The 19,634-nt window shown below is 32.8% G+C and overlaps 2 protein-coding genes across 3 annotated transcripts; one reads left to right on the top strand and one right to left on the bottom strand.

The window, feature by feature from the left end:
• The first annotated feature begins 2,953 nt into the window (after nucleotides 1–2,953).
• LOC105773222 (pre-mRNA-processing protein 40A) lies at nucleotides 2,954–13,282 on the top strand. 2 transcript variants are annotated; one of them, XM_012594935.2, is made up of 28 exons: nucleotides 2,954–3,130; nucleotides 3,292–3,356; nucleotides 3,740–3,805; nucleotides 3,904–4,110; nucleotides 4,316–4,510; nucleotides 5,465–5,535; nucleotides 5,665–5,734; nucleotides 7,586–7,638; nucleotides 7,789–7,846; nucleotides 7,937–8,286; nucleotides 8,377–8,449; nucleotides 8,697–8,795; nucleotides 8,964–9,032; nucleotides 9,117–9,194; nucleotides 9,373–9,459; nucleotides 9,555–9,589; nucleotides 9,692–9,797; nucleotides 10,459–10,539; nucleotides 10,630–10,776; nucleotides 10,851–10,967; nucleotides 11,078–11,176; nucleotides 11,296–11,343; nucleotides 11,419–11,511; nucleotides 11,820–11,927; nucleotides 12,009–12,073; nucleotides 12,184–12,286; nucleotides 12,564–12,869; nucleotides 12,957–13,282. In XM_012594935.2, exons 2-28 carry the CDS (start codon nucleotides 3,324–3,326, stop codon nucleotides 13,092–13,094), a joined length of 2,955 nt encoding a protein of 984 aa, XP_012450389.1. In that variant the 5' UTR covers nucleotides 2,954–3,130; nucleotides 3,292–3,323; the 3' UTR covers nucleotides 13,095–13,282. The 2 variants fall into 2 exon arrangements, with proteins under 2 accessions (XP_012450389.1, XP_012450388.1); XM_012594934.2 differs by having other exon boundaries at nucleotides 3,904–4,236.
• Nucleotides 13,283–14,842: 1,560 nt separating this feature from the next.
• On the bottom strand, nucleotides 14,843–16,660 carry LOC105774433 (uncharacterized). Its single transcript, XM_012596921.2, has 2 exons — nucleotides 16,036–16,660; nucleotides 14,843–15,395 (listed from the first exon to the last, which is right to left on the bottom strand). Exons 1-2 carry the CDS (start codon nucleotides 16,490–16,492, stop codon nucleotides 14,896–14,898), a joined length of 957 nt encoding a protein of 318 aa, XP_012452375.1. The 5' UTR covers nucleotides 16,493–16,660; the 3' UTR covers nucleotides 14,843–14,895.
• Between the last annotated feature and the right edge of the window lie 2,974 nt (nucleotides 16,661–19,634).

Here is a 19,634-nt window from a genome sequence, read left to right as displayed (position 1 = left end):
CACAAAGTTCAAGCTGTTCAATCTTTGGTATTTGATATAACCTAAAAAAATCAAAAGAAAATTCTTTAGAATTCAAGACATTAATTTATTAGCAAAAATGTAGACCTCAATTTTCGAAAGAAAATAATTTCATTTTGCAAGGTTGAAAATATGCTTATAGGATAAGATGAGTGGACTTGTTGAAACGAACCACAACTCTCCTACTAAATTCCAAGATGGTAATGTATGATATTGGAGTTTTAGTTTTTTATTATTGGAAGTAAAATAAAAAATTTAAGTTTAATAAAATTAAAGAGTCAAAAAAAAACCTTCTTAACAAATTAAAAATAATAATTAAGTCTTTTAAAATTAAAAAATTATTTAAAAATTGTAAAATTATAGACAAAAGTTATAAAGAATTTATAAAATTTAAAATTATAATTTTTTATTAAAAATAACAATACCGACCCATTAAAACCTAATGGTTATAAGGTTTTAATAAAATCTGACCCTACTCTTTTATTGGGTCAGTATTATTATTTTAAAATTTGTTACTAAGGCTTTTTTACCTTACTTTTTATTGGAAGCAAATTAGAAATTTTTGAAACAAACAAGTCTAAAGGGTAAAAATTAGAAATTTTAATAAAAATTTATAATTTTAAATTTTATAAATTCTTTATGTAAACGAATTATAAGGAAATTAAACATTGAGGAGGTTCTAGTAACTTCAACATGGCATAATTGTTTTTAATGTGGTATATATAAAGTATAAAGTCTTAATTTATAATTTATTAACTTTTTAAGAGATTTATATAGTAATTTTACCATTTGTGGGGGGAAAGAAGCCACTTTGGTCAGGCCACTTAAATATTTGGACTAAAAAATCTATATAGATAGATTGAGACAACTCATACAAAGCACTAAAACAATTCAACATGGAATAACCCAATAAAAGATTTTTGTCCATGAGACATGAAATTTCTCTCTCGAAGGAAATATGTTCTTTAATGCCACAAGAAAGAGAACGCATGAGTGACATTCCATATGTTTATTATGGTATGTCATGTTATGTACTCGTTTAAATAATTCATATGTTTTAAGCATGATGACTAAGCACTTAAGTAAATCTCGATGAATTTGTTGTTGGGTTTATTGTGTATGTCATGTTATGTACTCGTTTAAATTTCTGACGCTGACTTCCAACTCGATAATGACGAATCTAGATCACAATTGGATTGTCGATTTTGCTTTAATGGTGGTACAATAGAGGCCAAGTATATTGAAGCCAATTAGGCAACAAAAGAGGTTGTTTGGATTAAAAAGTTCATTACTTAACTAGGAGATGTATCTAGCATATTAGATGCTATAAGACTATTGTGGCAACAATGGAGCTATTGCACAAGCAAAAGAATCTAGATCTCATCGACACTCCAAACATATACTTAGACGCTTTCATCTCATTTGAGAAATTCCTGATTGAAAGGATGTAAAAAATGTGTAAAGTACCAACAAGATAACATCGTAGATTCACTAACGTACTTTTTGACAAAGCATAAGCATGATAGTCAACCTTTATTACTTGGAATAGATACATGAGTGATTGGTCTTAGTGCAAATGAGAGATTATTGAAGCATGCCTAAAGACCAATCATAAGATGATTGTAATAGTATACTTATTTACCTAGTCTATTAGTAAAGGCATTTGTCATTGTTATTTCCAATCTTTATTTCTGTGTATTAAATAAATCGATTAATAATAATTTCATAAGAATAGTATGATTATTCTGAAATGTCTTTTGGGCAACAATAATGCATTGATACTAATACGTTGTTGATTGATGACAAAATGTTGTTATGGATGTGGGATATTATGTTATAGGAGTAGTGCTGGACTGACCCACCATGAGAATGTTTCTTGGATTATTATGTAAATAGTCATTGCAATTCTCATAGTGATAATGATATACATGATCATTAGACTTGGGCTCGTCATAGTTCCAACTGCAAGAGTCATATACATTGACATAATCAAATGTCTTCACTAATTGGTAGTACTATAAAGACTGTTTGTTGAGTACCTTACGATCTATATAACGAGATATGAAAGATCAAATTAGGATTTGTCCCTCTTACATAATGAGAATGATTTATTGAGCCATTGATTAAGAATAAAAATACATGGCATGCTTAAATGAAATGATATGATATACTAGACTTATTTGTTTGTCTTAGCATACTCGAGGTTCAAAAAAAATAAAAGTTTAAACTATACAAGTGTGATTGTTCAATGATTTATGTTCAATTTAGATATCACGAACAAAGAGATTACTGCACGATAATGTTATCATAGAAAGGTTATGTCAGACTATGATTTCCTGTAACTTAGGTAGCAATTATGCATTATTAAATATCACTCATTGTTTGTAATATTAGAAATATTTTAACAACAGTGCCAATGTTATAGGATCCTACAAGGTCATCCTTATGGTTGGAAAGATCGAAAATAAACCACAAATTAACTCGAACCGAAGTGTTTGGACGATTTATAAAATGCAAGTTAAAAAATTATATTTACCCGATATTACATTTAAAAAGTGGAAATCACTCAAAAGTTCTATATAAAAAGGTATATTTAAAAACATTATATAAAAGTTATTGATTTTTTTACTAAATAATATTCAAAAGTAATAAAATAAACTTTATTTTGTTAAAACAAGTCTAAAAAGCTAAAATAAAAAATATAAAAAAATAAAAAACTAAACTAACTTAAAATAAAAAATTTAAAAAATTCGATCAAGCCGAACTAAACCGAACCGGTATTACCGGCTGTAACTCGAAAGAAACCATGGATCGGATTCTAGTGGAAGTGACCCGGAGAATCCCGGGAGGGGTACACTGTGCCCGTCACCAAAAGGATATAATTGGCAAAACCGGTAATAAAACGAAAAAAAAGAAGAAGAAAATTTCACCTTTTAGTAAATTTTCCACAACAGGAAAAACAATTTTTTTCCACTCTACCCTTCAAAAAAAGAGAAGCATTTTTCTTCTCTTTTCCACCTATTCCTCTCTTAAACCCTAGCACCTAAAATTTCGATACTGAGATCCAAGCTTTCTCGCAAATTGAAACTCTTTGAATCTTCACTTAATATCTGTAAGTATTAATATTCCGATTTTAGCTTCTTTTTTTCAGTTTTTTTTTCTACGATTGATTTGGAGTAAATTTGTTTCTTGGTATTTTCGGGTATGGATAACTTGGATGCTGTCTCAGCTTTTTTTGGTGATTGTTATTAAATTAATTGATTGTTTTTGCAGGTATTTGAGGCAAACTTTGCATATGTTCTGGAATGGCTAACAATTCTCAACCCTCTAGTGCCCAGGTAGCCTGCTGATTAGGTTTAATTTTCTTGGCTTCATTTCTTTAATCTAGGACCTTAACTAATATTATGTTGTCTTTTGTGGGTTAAAGCTTGGTTACTGTTGCTATGTTCTGTTCAAATTTATTAAAATTTAAGAACATAGCCTAAGGCTTTCCTATCGTTCTCTTTTTCTTCTTGGAAGTAGTTTGAAAGAACTTGAATGTACACATTACAAGCTATGATTTTTACAAGACTCTCTTGGTGGCACTGGCATTATTGTTTTCAATATTAGTGAGAAATGGGTGTTGTTTTTGCCCGAAGTACATAAGTAATCCCCTTTATTCTAGTTTTTAGATGAAGGTCTAAGATGTCTAAATTTGTTGGCTATCTTCTTTCTTTCCCAGCCACATTGGCCTCCTGCAGTTGGATCCATGGGTCCCCAAAGTTATGGCTCTCCGTTATCTTCACAGGTAGCTACACTTTTTTCTTTTTACTCATTTTTATTAGATGGTTTTTAATCTTCTGAGAGCAATTTATTAGACTATGTGTGTGAAATTTTCCATTACAGTTTCGACCAGTGGTCCCAACGCAGCAAGGGCAACACTTTGTTCCAGCTGCTTCCCAACAGTTTCGGCCTGTTGGGCAGGTTCCTTCTCCAAATATTGGGATGCCAGCTGTTCAAAATCAGCAGATGCAGTTTTCTCAGCCAATGCAGCAGTTTCCACCCCGGCCAAATCAGCCTGGTCTTTCTACACCTTCACAACAGCCAATACAGGTACAATATGGTCAAACAAACAGGCCTCTTACATCTGAACCACCTCAGTCACATCAATCTGCACCTCCTTTGAATAGTCATATGCCTGGTGTAGGAGTCCCTGGAGTGCCCCCTTCATCATATGGTGTATGACCTCATTCAAATGTTTCTATTTTCCCTTTAGTTAATATGTTGCACAGCCTCTGATGTTTTTATATTCTCCCAGTTTGCGCCATCTTCTTTCGGCTTGCCACAGAACAATGTCAGTGCACCATCGCAGTTTCACCCTATATCTCAAGTGCATGCACCTGTTGCCCCAGTTGCAGGGCAACCTTGGTTGTCAACTGGAAATCAGAATGTTTCACTTGCTACACCAACACAGCATACTAGCCAACAACCTCCACCTTCTTCTGCTGATACAGTAAGTCCTCATCCCTGGGATATAAAATAGTATGCTAAACAGAAATATAACAAGGTTATGCCTTGTCTAATTTTCGTTGTTTAATTCAAATGTTATATACTCTCTTCAGTGTTTATTTGTTGATACAGTAAGTCCTCATTCCTAGGATATAAAATAGTATGCTAAACAGAAATATAACGAGGTTATGCCATGTCTAATTTTCGTTGTTTAATTCAAATGTTATATACTCTCTTCAGTGTTTATTTGTTATGCTGATCAGAAATACATTCAATTGATAAATTGAATTGTGGTGAGAACTTGCCTAAGAAGTACAAATTGTTAACGAAGGTGATCAGTCTTGAGGAGAAGACTGAGAGAGGAAAATCAGAAGAAAAAGAGGACATATATAACCAAAATATAAATTTAAAAAGGAAAGGCCACGGAGCTTTAACCCTCTTGGACTTGTCCTATCTTCATCTTTTCTCTACGGTTTTACAATTGGATAATAAATACTTCAGTTTTTGCTTTTTTTCTCTTATCATAGCAGTTTATATGACATGGTAGCTTTGAGTGAATTTTTTCTTCAATGAGTACATATGAATTTTATGTACTTTTATGAGCTTTAGTTCCTTTTATCATTAGCTAGAATTTGGCATAAATTTATGTTATGAAAGTTTATCTTTTATCTTTTTCCTTTTTTGAAGAAGTTCTGCAAGCGCTTAAGTGATTTTTGGCTTTCTAGGCTAAGTTTTTTGTTTAGTCTTCTCTGTTTCTGTACATTGCATTTAAAAAGAAATCATATGTGCATTACACAATCTCAAATTGTTTCTGATCCAAATTGAACAATATAATGTTTTAATTTAGTTTGCATCTTGGAAGTTAGTTTGCATTGTATTTTGCATTTGTCCTTGTTGTTCCCATGTTACCATTCTATTAAATCTCATTTTTTTTTATTCTTCACTTTTTGCATACCAGAATGCAAATGTTCCTAGCCTTACTCCGCAATCTTCTGATTGGCAAGAGCATACATCAGCTGATGGAAGAAGGTAACATTATATAGTACCTCATAATTGTGATTTTTGCTCACGTTTTGCTATATATTTGGATTTTAACTTCTAGTTATTTAGACATCTAGCTTTCATGAGTTTGTGTCTAACTGTTTTACATATCTGCAGATACTATTACAACAAAAGGACAAGGCAATCTAGTTGGGAAAAGCCTCTGGAACTGATGACACCAATAGAGGTGAGGCATTTGAGTATCTGGTTGCTGTTTCTGCTGTTAAATTTTTATGCTCCATGATCTGTTAACCTTGAATTTGTTGTGATATGCTATTTATACAAATTGCCCCCTTTAATGGATGCTGAGACTGTAGCCATTCTTAACTTGTTAAAAAATGTTTTATGCGAATTCTTCTTTCTTTTGCGTCTTTTGGAATTGGTTTGTAGATGTCATGGCAAGTTGGAGAAATTTAACAACTGCTCTAAATGGTCACTTTGAGGGCGGGCCTTCACTTTTCTCAAGGCAGGCAACATTTTGCTATTTACATTTTGTTTATTATATGGGGCAATTTTTTTATGAGGAATGATTAGATATATAGACAATTAGGTGCCTTGAATTAACTGTTTTCAATTTTTTTCTTCATTTCCTGCACTGTTAGTGAAGTTTTAGGATGGTAGTAATACATCCCTCCCCCTCTTAACATGGTTATCTAATCTGCTTTTCAACTTCTGTCACCTCTATATAGTTCTCCCTTTCTTTTCTTGTCTCTTTGGTAGTTCATGTATTTGTCTAATCCTGTATCTTATTTTAGACAAATGTGGTTATGTTTTGTACAGTAATGAGTTTTATAGATTGGTGTAAAGGAATATGTCATGCTGTTTATCATGTATTTCTATCCAATCGAACTTCTTTGTTGTTTACTCTTGTTCTAGTTTAATAATGTTATTACTTGTTCCCTTTCTCCTCCTTTATGGTTTCATTGGTGCAAGCATATGTTTGTAGAGAGTTCCACAGGTACATATTGGCTACTGATTTCAGAGGTATGAGATGCTGGGTCAAAGGTTTTTGCTGTATTTATCAGTTCTTTTTGTTTTCATAATTGTTGCTGTGATTATGTAAAGGTTCCTTTGGAATAGAATTTGATTTTCAGTATATGTTTTTTTGTTGGTCATATTGGCTCTACAATTTGTTTACTCATCCTTTTAGAGGTGCGAAGGAGAATGTAATGTGAATTGACTTGGATGTTAAGGAATCCCTGAAAAATGTATTTAAGTTTCTCACTTGGCATGGAAACATCCTCAAGATTTGGCCCTGTTAAAGGTTTTGCTATTTGCAACCGTAAAGTACAATTTAGATTTAGGTTCAATTTGGGACCTGGAGGAAGATGGATTTTATTACTTTTTAACTAAATGAGATGTTAGCTTGCACTTTTAGATGATGTTATCAGTATGTTAATTAAGACTTCTAGATGAATCCAAGCACATTCATGAGGGGAAAAAGAATTTGGAGGTAACTTGAGCCAAATTCTCACCAGAGATAACTGCTCCTTCTTTCTGTTAGTTTTGAATTAGAGTTAAATAATTTTGATATTAGGATCATAGTACAGACTGTTGCTGGAGGTTCTTTGACCTACATTGATCCTAGCCAAGTAGAGCACTCTGGTACTGGTTCTAGCATAGCTGTTGTGTGAGCAAAAACTTTGGCATGCCCATGGGCTAACTTATTGCAATGGCTGAGTTGTTTAGTTGACATTTCCTTTACCTTTTCAGGTTTGGACTTTTACAATTGAAACCATTGTGTGTACTAGTGTTATCTTTTACCATGATAGAATAGTTGCATATACACTCATCCTCTTCCCTTCGAGGAGTCATATGGATGAAACTAACAATCTTTCTTAACAAGGTCATGTATAATTCGTTCTATTTTGTATATATTTGTTCCATCTTCATATGCTTGGATGCATTGTTGGCAACTTCCTTGGTGATTACATTGACTGATATGGTACCACTCCTTGGTATAATCATGATATTTTCCTGAAATTCTTTTCATTACTACTTTCACTTCTTTGCTTAATTATTGATTTTTCTGTAACAGAGAGCTGATGCATCCACTGTTTGGAAGGAATTTACAACTCCAGAGGGAAGAAAGTATGTTTGAGCTCTGTTTTACGCTTTTATTTATCATTCACATTTTCCCCCCACAGATTATTGTTAGATGCCCTATTGTATCCACCTTTTTCTTGTCTGTTAAAATTTTATTTGCATGAGCAATATGTGATCAAGAGATTGCTTTTGAAGGTATTACCACAACAAGGTTACAAAGGAGTCTAAGTGGACAATACCTGAGGAGTTGAAGGTTCATCCTTGTGATTTATTGTTACTGTATCTTTACCTGGTAGGCTGGCACTTTACCTATCTGACATTATTTTTAAATGTTTAATTCCAGTTAGCTCGTGAGCAAGCTCAAGCAGCAAGTAGCCAAGGTACCCCATCAGGTTCTGGAGTGGCTCCTCAAGCTCCAGTTGCTACTGCTGTCTCTGCAGCTGAGACACCTACTACAGCTATTCCTGTGAGCTCCAACACTTTGCAGGATTCAAGCCCAGTTTCAGTTACGCCTGTTGCTAATCCTTCACCTACTTCAGTATCTGGACCAACAACAGGTCCTGTTGCACAATCAGCTGCTATGAGTGCAACTGGGGTTCAACTCCCTGTTGTGTCTGTCACACCTGTACCTGCAGTCCCCTCCAGAGGTTCCACTGTCTCTGCTCCTTCTGTCGGTGCTACCACAGCAGTCACGTATGGACATCTATTGAACTTTTATTTAATTTTTCAGTGATTCAATAATGTTGTTGAAATTAACCGCATCATTCTGTATCCTCACTTCAGAAGAAGCTCGGAAACTACAGCAACTCAAGACACTATGCATTTTGCAGATGGAGCTTCTGCTCAGGACATTGAGGTATACTCATTTGTTGTTTCAATTCACAGCTCCCTTCTTTCGTTCGACCATCTCTGGGAGAGGCAAAATGATCTTTTTAAGAGTTCTTTTCTATTTTTGGAAAAAAAATAGTTACTACCTACCATTGTTGGCTGGTCTATTTGGCAAATTGTAGATGCACACTTCCAAATACGTTGGCAGTGGGATGTTTTTCGTATTTGTATTTGTTGTTTTGTTTAAAATATTTTTAATTTGTTTTTTCTTTCAGGAAGCTAAAAAGGGGATGGCAACAGCTGGAAAAGTTAATATGACTCCGGTGGAAGAGAAGGTTCCAGATGACGAGCCTTTAGTATATGCAAATAAGCTGGTAACATTCCAAAGACATGTCACTTGTTTTTTTTTTTTTTTTTGTCTTATCAGTTAAATTTTGTTCTATCTTTTCCCCTAAAGACAGGGAACTTTGATGCCAATTAGGCAATCGACCGGATCAATGGCAGTTCATTTATGTGTTTTCTTACCTAAATTTTTTTTTCAGGAGGCAAAAAATGCTTTCAAATCACTCCTTGAATCTGCAAATGTGCAATCTGATTGGACTTGGGAGCAGGTACTCTTGCTTCATCTTTTGCCTTCCTGCCAGCTTTGTTCTTTCAGTATGTTTGTTTCTTCTGACATTGAAAATTTCTTCCAGACAATGAGAGAAATAATTAATGACAAAAGGTATGGTGCTCTGAAGACACTTGGTGAACGGAAGCAAGCCTTTAATGAGGTAAATGGTACCCAGGAGTCTTATAGTTGTGGTTGTGTGGTATCATTTTGTTATACATGTCATAGAATTGCTATAAGTTTGTCTTACTTCACTTAATTTATTTTCTTCTGTAAATCAATGTTTGGGGTTAAATAAAAAATTATCTGATTATGTTCTGACAAATTGATATCATTAATAGTATTTGGGTCAAAGAAAGAAATTAGAGGCTGAGGAAAGGCGCATGAGACAGAAGAAAGCTCGAGAAGAGTTTACAAAGATGTTGGAAGTATGTTGCATGAAGTTCATATTATCTTCTCTTCTTGTCTCTGTTTACGTGTTTATTTGACCTAATGCCTTCTTGTTGCTCTGATTTCTTTCCAGGAGTCCAAGGAACTAACATCATCAATGAGATGGAGGTTGAGATTTTTCTCTATGTTTTGGGGAAATTAGATTTGTTATAGCTTCATTATTAAATGTTGAAACTGTTCAATATTCTAACTAAGCTTTAATCTGTTCAGCAAAGCTCAAAGTTTGTTTGAAAATGATGAACGGTTTAAGGCTGTTGAACGAGCCAGAGATCGGGAAGATCTCTTTGAAAACTATATAGTGGATCTTGAGAGGAAGGTAATAGTTTCATATTTCTTGCAGTTTTTGCAGATGTACAATTTCTCATATATAATTGGGTTTTGGTGTGTGGATGTCGTGACAAGATATGGTATGCCTAGGTGTTGTCTGTAGAATAAAAACCTGTGAATTCCACCTTGTTCCTCATCTGTCAGTCATATGCCTTCAGCAAGATTAATATTTATGGATGGATGCTTTTTCAATCAAATTTTGCCTTGGGAGTAGTAGCTTTCAAATACAAGTTAATTGATAGTCTGCTAATTCAGTCTGTAAATCAGTTTGGCCATTTTTGTATAACTTACGAAAATCATTGGTTCAGATTTTGATTTCTTTGACTTTGAAACATTTTACTGCTTCTGTTTATAACACATATTATCACTGGTATCCTGCTAATTTCTGCCACAAATTTGACTGTTATTTCTGTGAAGTATGGTGGGTCAGACATCAAATAAAGGTTCATGAGTGAAAAAAAAAAAGATTCATGCATGCAGATTTGTGATTTCTAGTTTCAATATATGTTGCATCTGCTTTTATCAGTTAGTATTCCTTATGGCTAAATGGAAGTTTTGGAGGATTATGCATTATATTACTATATTCATTGGTGAATAACCAAGCAAAAAATCAAACCTATTCAAATTCGTAATCTTGTTATTTAATGCAGGAAAGGGAATATGCTGCAGAGGAAAAAAGGCGGAATATAGCAGAATACAGGAAATTTCTGGAATCCTGTGATTTTATTAAGGTACAACATTTACAAAAGAAGATTGTTATTTGTTCTGTTTGTAAAGGTCATTAGCTTGATTTCTCTTTTTCATGAACTTTCAATTTGCAGGCAAACAGCCAGTGGCGGAAAGTTCAAGATCGCTTAGAGGATGATGAAAGATGCTCACGTCTTGAAAAAATTGACCGCTTGCTCATATTCCAGGACTACATTCATGACTTGGAGAAGGAAGAAGAGGAAAAAAAGAAGATGCAAAAGGTAGAAGTACTTTTTATGATTATTAATTTGCTACCGATCTGTGTTCTTACCTTTTTTCTTCTGTCAAAATTTAGGAACAACTGAGACGTGCTGAGCGCAAAAACCGTGATGCATTTCGTAAGCTAATGGAAGAACACGTTGCCGATGGCACTCTTACGGCTAAAACTTATTGGCGAGATTATTGTTTGAAGGTTTTTATCTGTTTTAACTTGTTTTATAGTAAGAGTGGCTTTAACCAATGCGTGTTTTGCTAATTTTCAGCAATAGCTTTTGCTTAGTCTCTTTGTTTTATGCTTTGTAGGTGAAAGAATTGCCTCAGTATCTTGCTGTTGCATCTAACACATCAGGTTCAACTCCAAAAGATTTGTTTGAGGATGTTGCTGAAGAATTAGACAAACAGGTGTGTGCCGCCTCAGATATGTTCTGTGAGAAGTGTCCATTTTCCTCTTGTTTCCATTATATTTTTGCTCAAGCAGGAAAAGTTTCATGTTTCTGATGGTTTCTTTTGTACATTGATAGTATCATGAACACAAAACCCGCATAAAAGAAGCAATGAAGACAGGGAAGGTAGGATACTATATTCAAGTCGCTGGTTCTTGCTTGGTGCTTTCTTGTTATTGAACCCCCTTGGCTTTCCCTCAGGTTACTATGGTTTACTCATGGACATTTGAAGACTTCAAGGCTGCTATTTCAGAAGATGTTGGTTCCTCATCGATATCGGATATTAACTTAAAGGTACTTCTGTTGCAAGGGAACTCATGTTTTCATCAACAAAAAAAGGAAGGGATTGGGGGGAAAGGAAAAGAAGGAAGCCCTAACCTCTTGTAGATTTTTTATTGAATTAAATGAAACCCTCCTAGAACACTTTATCTGATTAGAGTCCTTGTACTTTATAATTTAATCAGATGTTTAGAGCTTCTGTTTGGTAAGGTGTTGATAAGTTGGATGGTTGTTTTAGCATTTTGTTCACTTCATTTATTAGATTAAAGAAGTAGACAGCTTGTGGCTGAACGTTGATAAGTTTATTCTTTACTTGTTCACAGCTTGTGTATGATGAGCTGCTCGAGAGAGCCAAGGAGAAGGAGGAGAAAGAGGCTAAAAAACGTCAACGTCTAGCCGATGATTTCACTAGACTATTACATACATATAAGGTCTGTTATACTTTTTTTGAAGACAAATGGGCAGTATAGCTTTTGTAAACTTGTTTAATTTCTAGTCCTGCTTCTTTGCAGGAGATAACCGCTTCTTCTGACTGGGAAGAATCGAAACCACTTTTTGAAGAAAGCCAAGAATACAGGTATTTCACCCTTATCTTTGCATTAAAGATAAACAACCGTTTATTTATCATTTTTCTCACTTTTATGATTCTTTCCTCCTTTGATGGTTTCTTGCCATGCTTTTTATTAGATCAATTGCGGAAGAAAGCTTTAGGAGAGAGATCTTTGAGGAATACATTACACACTTACAGGAGAAAGCTAAAGAAAAGGAGCGTAAACGAGAGGAGGAAAAGGTTTGTGAATCTTAAACTATATTTCCAAGTAGTTGGTTAAATTTTTCATATATTCATAAAATACCTTTGATATCGCTTCACTCTTTGGTCACCATGAAGTAAGTTTAGTTGGTTTTAAACTTTATGTGTATATGAAGTGCATGAAATAATACAAGCACTTGCATAGTTTTTTTTGAGTTTCCCCTCTAATTTTCTTGAATCATTATCTCCACTTCATATTTGCATAAAATCATAGGTTTCTTCTAAACTGAAAGAAGTTTTATCTGGTTGTTTTCAGGCTAAAAAGGAGAAAGATAGAGAAGAGAAAGATAAACGGAAAGAGAAGGAGAAGGAGAGAAAGGAGAAGGAAAGAGAACGGGAGAGGGAAAAAGGTAAAGACCGAAGTAAAAAAGATGAAACAGATAGTGAGAATTTAGATATATCTGACAGCCACGGCCATAAAGAGGAGAAGAAAAAGGAGAAGGAAAAAGACAGGAAACACCGTAAACGACATGCTGCTGATGATGGGAGTTCTGACAAGGATGATAGAGAGGAGTCAAAGAAGTCTCGTAGACATGGTAGCGACCGTAAGAAATCTAGAAAGGTATATCTACCTATCTATCCATTGATGATAGTACTTGCATGTTTGTCCAACTAAGCCTTAACTGTTCTTCCAATGTTTCCTTGGCAGCATGCTCACTCACCCGATTCTGACAGTGAAAGCCGACATAGAAAACACAAGAGAGATCACCGTGATGGCTCACGCCGAAACAGTGGTTACGAGGAGCTGGAAGATGGCGAACTCGGTGAGGATGGTGAAATCCAGTAGTGTTTCCTATTCTCATCCAAAAAGCTAAGTAAACAAAGTTGGGAAATAAACTAGTACTTCAATGATTTTACTGCTACATTGTTGTATTTTGTAAACCAAGAAATCTACAACTCTAATCACTTTTTAACTTTTTAGCCTTTTCTACACAGGCAAAAATATAAAAAAGAATTTCACCAAGTTAGTAAAAATTAGATTTTGTAGTCATTCACACATCAGAAGCAAACTGTTGGCTTTATACGAAGATTTGGTCTTTTGGTTGAATGCATGTGATTATTATTAATATTATTATTTGTCTTTACTTAAAACCACTCTGTTTTGTATTGGAATTTTCCATCTTTATTAAGAGAGCATCTAAGAGGTACAATTTCCTTTCCTGGAGGCTATTTCGACTTTGATATACAGTTTTGTTGGCTTTAGAAAAATGTCTTGAGTGCTGCCATGTGTTTTGTCATAATGTAATGTGCATTTATTGTGTTACGTATGGTCCCTCCTTTTCTCTATTTATTATACATATAAAGGGTTTTACGTGGTGATGTTTAATCTGATCGTTTCTATTGAATGAATTGTTAGAAATATCAGACCTTTATTCTGGATTGGTAGTTTGGCTGATTTTTAATTCAACTAATTTGACTGGTTTTACGATATGATTATGCATTTTGAGTCGTACTTCTTTTTCTAGTGGAATAATTAAGAAAAAATACCAAAAGAATGTATAGTTAAGTTGGTAGACCTTCAAAGGCTTGACTAATTGTAATTGGTGACTAGTTTGATTAGATTGGCGGTATCCGATGATTAATCGAGTATCTTAAGTTAATCACAAAAAAAGAAGGTGCTTTTTGCTTTATGGTGGTTTGTATGTCAACCTCAATGGATCAAATCCATCATTTAATAAAAGCTCCAACACTATGGTTCAATCATTTATTATATTATTTCTCAAAAAGAATATCATTTCTTATATTCAATTAAATTTCCGTTCAATCATTAATATGTTATTATGGAAGGCATTCAAGTGCTGCACCATACAAACAAACAACAAATCCTTTTATTTATTTTTGTGTGCTGGAATTCTGGGTAAATTGATTTTTTATTTGATTAATTTTGTTTAAATTTTTTTGGGTTAGATATCATTTTGGTTTGGTCATTTCAGGTTAGAATAATTTCAAATTATTTATTCGAGTCATTTTAAGTTGAGTTATTTGGGGTTCAAAACGTTTTCTTAATCGAGGTTGGACTAGTTTAACGACTTCCTATGATCAGATTAAGTTGGGTTTAATTTGTATTTTGACCAAATGAATCGAGGTAAAAAAACCACCAATGTTATATCGGCAAGGTGCTTTCATTATTGAGACCATTAAATGACACATCAAATCTTATGTAACTAAATTTAAAAATTAAATATTCTTAAAATAAGATATTGCAGTATAATTTTAAAAGTAAAAACTAAAAATAAATTAGAACCGAAAAAGAGAGAATGGATTATAAAACACCTATAAAAGCTTCAAAACCTCAAGATTAAGATTTTTACAACATCCATTTTTAATAAAATTTTCATTTTAAATTTTGTTGTATAAGACCCGATGTACAAGATAATAGTTAAATTAACGATTTTAATAAAAATAAGACTTGATTAATATAATATCAATAGTTTAAAGATGTTTGATGCAATTAACTCTTATAATATTATATTCATTAATTTCTATCATTATGCAATAAATCTAAAGAGAGGAAAGAAGATTAAAAGAAGCACATAAAATCAAAATAGTAATTGGAAATTAGAAGCAAAGCAAAACCAAAATTACATTCATGTTATGTTATCTAACAAAGTCAATCCATCAATCATATCCATAACAACATCACCTATAAGCTCTTCAACAATGGCATTTCCAATACATATCCCCATCTCCTTTTTATATGATTCAATCTCAAAACCCTCCCATTCTTGCTTTGTTTCAATTACATCCAATTCCAACATCTCCTGTATGTTTGTTTCATCCCCACGTTGTTTTCCCCATCCTTTTATTTTCTCACATATAACATTCCCAATCTCTTCTGACCCTAAATACCTTTTCCCTTTCCCTTCTTTCATACATCCATTGTTATGATCCACAAGCTCTCTTACACAGTCTAACAGTAGCTGCTTTGTTTGCTGTAATACCCTTTTTGACATTGAAAATGGTGATGAACCACTTGACTGTTCTGAATCTGTTGTTTGTAGAAGCAAATTCCATAGTGTAGCCGATAATATTGATTCCTCTGTTATTAATTTGGGCAAAATGAAGCTTTTCTGCATTGTATTGGAACCTGTTTTTAATTTAAACCACGAGGGTTAGTATTTTTAGTAATTGAATTTAGGACCTGAACTTGGTAACTTTTCCCACATTGGAGCTTTAATTTTGTTTTTGTCTAAATTAGTCCCAAAACTTGACAATTATGTCCAACAAGGCTGAACTTGAAAAAAATAGTTCAAGCCCTAACTTGGAAATAACTGCCAACTTCAAACCCTCATATGGAACACGGGAACAATTGCCAAATTCAGAGGCTAACTTAGAAAAAAAAATTTAAGTCTTAATGTAGGAATAGTTGCTTAGTTCAAACCTTAATATAGGAACAATTGTCAAGTTCAAGCCCTAAGGTATATGGGAATAGTTGTCTAGTTTAAGCTTTAATATGAGAATAATTGTTTAGGGACTAACTTGGACAAAAAATAGATTAAGCCCTAATATGGAATAGTTGTCAAGTTCAGGACCAACTTGGATAAAAAAAATTCAGACTCCAATATGAGAAAAATTATCCAGATCAAATTTGATGTGAGAGCAATTGCCTAAGTTTAGGGTCTTACTTGGACAAAAAATAGTTTAGACCAAGTTGCCAAATTCAGACTAAATAATAATTTAACCCTTAATTTAAAATCAGATCAAAATTGGGTGTCCAAGTGATGAACCTGTGGAAGTAGACATAGCTTCTAATACTGATTGTGGACTGTGTTGCTTAGTATCTTCCATGTTTGTATCTACAACAGCTTTTTCTGCCATTTTTGAAGACATTGATGATGATGATGCTTCTTCTTCATCTATGTCACTATCTGAGCTTGAATTACACAGTGCTGAGCAAGAAAATGTATCTGTCTTTCCATCTTCATCATTGGGATTATTGGTTCTTCTTAACCCTTTGCTTGTAAAGAATTTGTTACATGGTATAAGTTTAAGTACCTTGGGGATGTGTTTTGGGATACCCTTTTTGGTCTTGTTTTTGGTTGAACCACCATGGATGGGAGTTAAGTTCTTGGCACCACACCCTTTTTCTGAAAGGTAAACTTCTAAGATAAAAGGCTCTTGTTGTTCTTCAAGGAGTTCACCCAGTTGTCTTGCAGGCTTGGATGGTATGGTCCTTGAGGCCATGTGAGCTGAAAAGATGATTGAAAAAACTCGAAAAAAAGTGTAACAAAATGAAGATAAGGTGTTGCATATGCAAGACCTTAGGCATTAAATGGGGGAAAACATGGATTTCTATCAGTTTGGGAATGTAAAATAACAGAGAACAGATGGAAGAATGGGGTATTTAAGGCCATGAAAGTGAAAGAAAGAGAGAGAGAAAGGTTATATAGCTTATTTTTCTCACGCTCGTGTCACACACATGGATATTGTATATGATAATTACAATCATTTTAATATTTAAACTTGGATTTTAAATTTTGATGATGTGACTAGTACTATCGGAATAAGATCGGATTAGTTAGTTGAATCAATTGGATTGAGAACTGATTGATGTAACAATACGAACAAATGAATTGAACCGATTGTATTGAAAATTGCTTAAAATTGGTAAAAATTGAAATTTGGGACAAAAATTGACTGTTGAATAGGTTTAATAATATTTTATTATTAGTTTTTTAGATTTTTATGAATTTATTTATTATTGTTGATTTAACGGTTGAACCGATTGAATCAGGAACCGGTGGTTTAACCGATTTAACAATCCGTCCGATTATAAACACTCAATGCAAGACTTTGAGATTATACCACATCATCACTTGAAAATTTATATAACTTTTTTAATTTTCAAGTAATGATATGGTACGATATGAGAGCGTCACATCATCAAACTTTTATATTTTTCAAGTTTAAAGATCAAAATGAACCCAATTATTAAGTTCAAGCAATGAAGTGAATTAGAAAAAATATAAATACTAAAATGAATTTAATCATCAAATTTAAGGGTAAAAAATTATATTATCTTAAATTAATACATAATCCGTATCTTACACTTACACTCGAGTTGGAGTAATATATAGGGAATATAAGCCTTCTATTCAAAGGGTTTGCCTTTTTGTCTCTTTTTAATCCCTCTCAGAATAATTTTTTTTGTTTTTGGTATTTAATTTGGTCCCATAAGGACTTTGTTTCTTTTTGACTTAGCCAAAGGCAAGTTGAATGCTAGAACCTGGTCTGAAATTGGCTCTGTACTCTATTTGTTTTTACTTATAAAACTAGTCTCACATCATGTATATATATATATATATTCCTATGTATGGACCTCCATTTCCTATTAACTCAAGGGTATGCATTCAGGCAGTCCATATTCCATAACATAAGGTCTCATTGTTCGTGACATTACAGTCAGCATTTCTTTCATTTTGCCCTTGGTTGTCCTATCAGCCACACATGATTTTATGGTAGAAACGGAGGAAATTTTTTTATGATTTATTTTTTGATTTAATGCGTAAGGACTAATTTACTTAATCTTTGAGCAGAGTGAGCAAAATGCAATTCAACTCTTAATACAAAGACCTCCATGACACTTTTACCCAAATGCATGCATTCAGGATGTCCACATCATATGGTTCATTGTTTGTAAGCTTCATGGCTTTCATTTTGTCCCCTGGTTGTTCTGTCAATCACGTCATAATTTAATGGTAGAAATGGATGAAATTTTTAATGAAATAATCACTTTGCTTTTTTATTTAACATATAGGGATTAATGTGCTCATTTTTTTAGCAGAGGGAGCAAAATGCATTCAAGTCCCTTATTTATAACATTTACAATCTGCATTTGTTAGCTTAATGGCTTTCATTTTGCCCCGTAGTTCCTCTATCAGTCACGTTATCATTTAATGATAAGAACGAATGGAGTTTTTAATAGAAGAATTAGGTTGCTCTTCAAACTAACGCACGTGAATTATTTTATCTATTTATTTAATAGAGAGGACAGAAATAAAATTTAACTTTAAATACAATAATTTTAGCCAAGTACATGCAGTCAAACAGTCCATGTAATATGGTTCATTGTTCATAGCATTTACAATATTCATTTGAGAACATAATGACTTTCATTTTCATTCTTTTCGTTGTTTTTTTATGAAATGATTTGAGGAGGCCCCAGTAATGACATGATTTCTGTTTATAAAGTAAAAAAAAGAAAAGTAAATTACATCCGAGGTCACTAAATTATTAGTATGTTTATATTTTGGTCACTCAACTTAAAAAAGTTACAAAATGGTCATTACACTTAAATGAGAACTTTTCAATAGTTCAATGACTATTTTGTAATTTTTTGAAATTGAATGACTAAAACATAAACCTACAAATAGTTTAGTTACCTTGGAAACAATTTACCCAAAAAAGTGGGAGCATCTTTTACTTGGGGATTTGGTTTATCAGAAAATATGGATTCAGGGTTTCCGGAAAGGAGAATCTATGTTGTTTATACTGTTATGGAATTACTTGGATAGCAATTTAACCCTTTTTTTTACTCTTTGTTTGTATTGTTGTGTTATGGTTTTAGGGATTGGGGTTTTCCAGATTTTGAACTTTTGTTGGATGGATTGATATGATAAAATAATAGAATAGAGCTAATTGGGAAAAAAATATTGAAACCCATTCCATAGATATTTCAATTAGGTGAGTAGGGTTGGTTTTCGATTACATGGTGGATTCGAATTTTAAAATTTTCAAGTAAGTTTAGTTAGTATCGTTTTAATTTCGGGTCATTTAAGAGGTTTATGTTTTTGGAATTGGGTCAAATTCGAATCATTTTGAGTTCAAATTATTTCAATAAGGACGAAGCCCATCTTTTTTTGAAAAAGCGAGATTGAGTTCAATTTTGATCTTTCTATAATTAATAATACTAATTTTCTTTCCAATAAAAATAAACAAAGCTTAATATATTGTATTTAAATATAATTAAAGGAAAATTGACAACGAAAAATAAATTTTATTTGGAATTTTTAAAATATAATTGCAAATAAATTCAATTTATCAACTAAAATAAATGCTTGATACATAAAACTAATTATCAATAATTTTATAAAATACAGAAATAGAAATAAAAATTGTGGAGAAAATTTTAACTCAAAATTAAATTGGAAAAATTTTTAAAAAACTATTTCAATTATTTTAATTAATATATTTTTACATTTTGAATCTCATAAAAAAACAGTTTTGTAAACCGTATTAAGTAGAATTATTTTAAATTGTAAAAAATTGTTTTAAACATATTTTTAAAGTAAATATTAAACATGATTTTAATTTTATTTAAAATAAA

Source organism: Gossypium raimondii, chromosome 6 (genome assembly GCF_025698545.1).
Source record: "Gossypium raimondii isolate GPD5lz chromosome 6, ASM2569854v1, whole genome shotgun sequence".
NCBI lineage: Eukaryota > Viridiplantae > Streptophyta > Magnoliopsida > Malvales > Malvaceae > Gossypium > Gossypium raimondii.
The sequence above is the reverse complement of the archived record's forward strand: the minus strand, read 5'-3'. Positions and strand labels throughout refer to the sequence as shown.

Coding starts and splice junctions, on each gene's coding strand:
- LOC105773222 (XM_012594934.2), top strand. CDS start 3,324: ATGGCTAACAATTCTCAACCCTCTAGTGCCCAG. Junction 4,511..5,464: donor CACCTTCTTCTGCTGATACA/GTAAGTCCTCAT, acceptor TTTGCATACCAG/AATGCAAATGTTCCTAGCCT. Junction 9,033..9,116: donor CTGATTGGACTTGGGAGCAG/GTACTCTTGCTT, acceptor AATTTCTTCCAG/ACAATGAGAGAAATAATTAA.
- LOC105774433 (XM_012596921.2), bottom strand. CDS start 16,492: ATGGCCTCAAGGACCATACCATCCAAGCCTGCAAGACAACTGGGTGAA. Junction 15,396..16,035: donor AGCTATGTCTACTTCCACAG/GTTCATCACTTG, acceptor AATTAAAAACAG/GTTCCAATACAATGCAGAAA.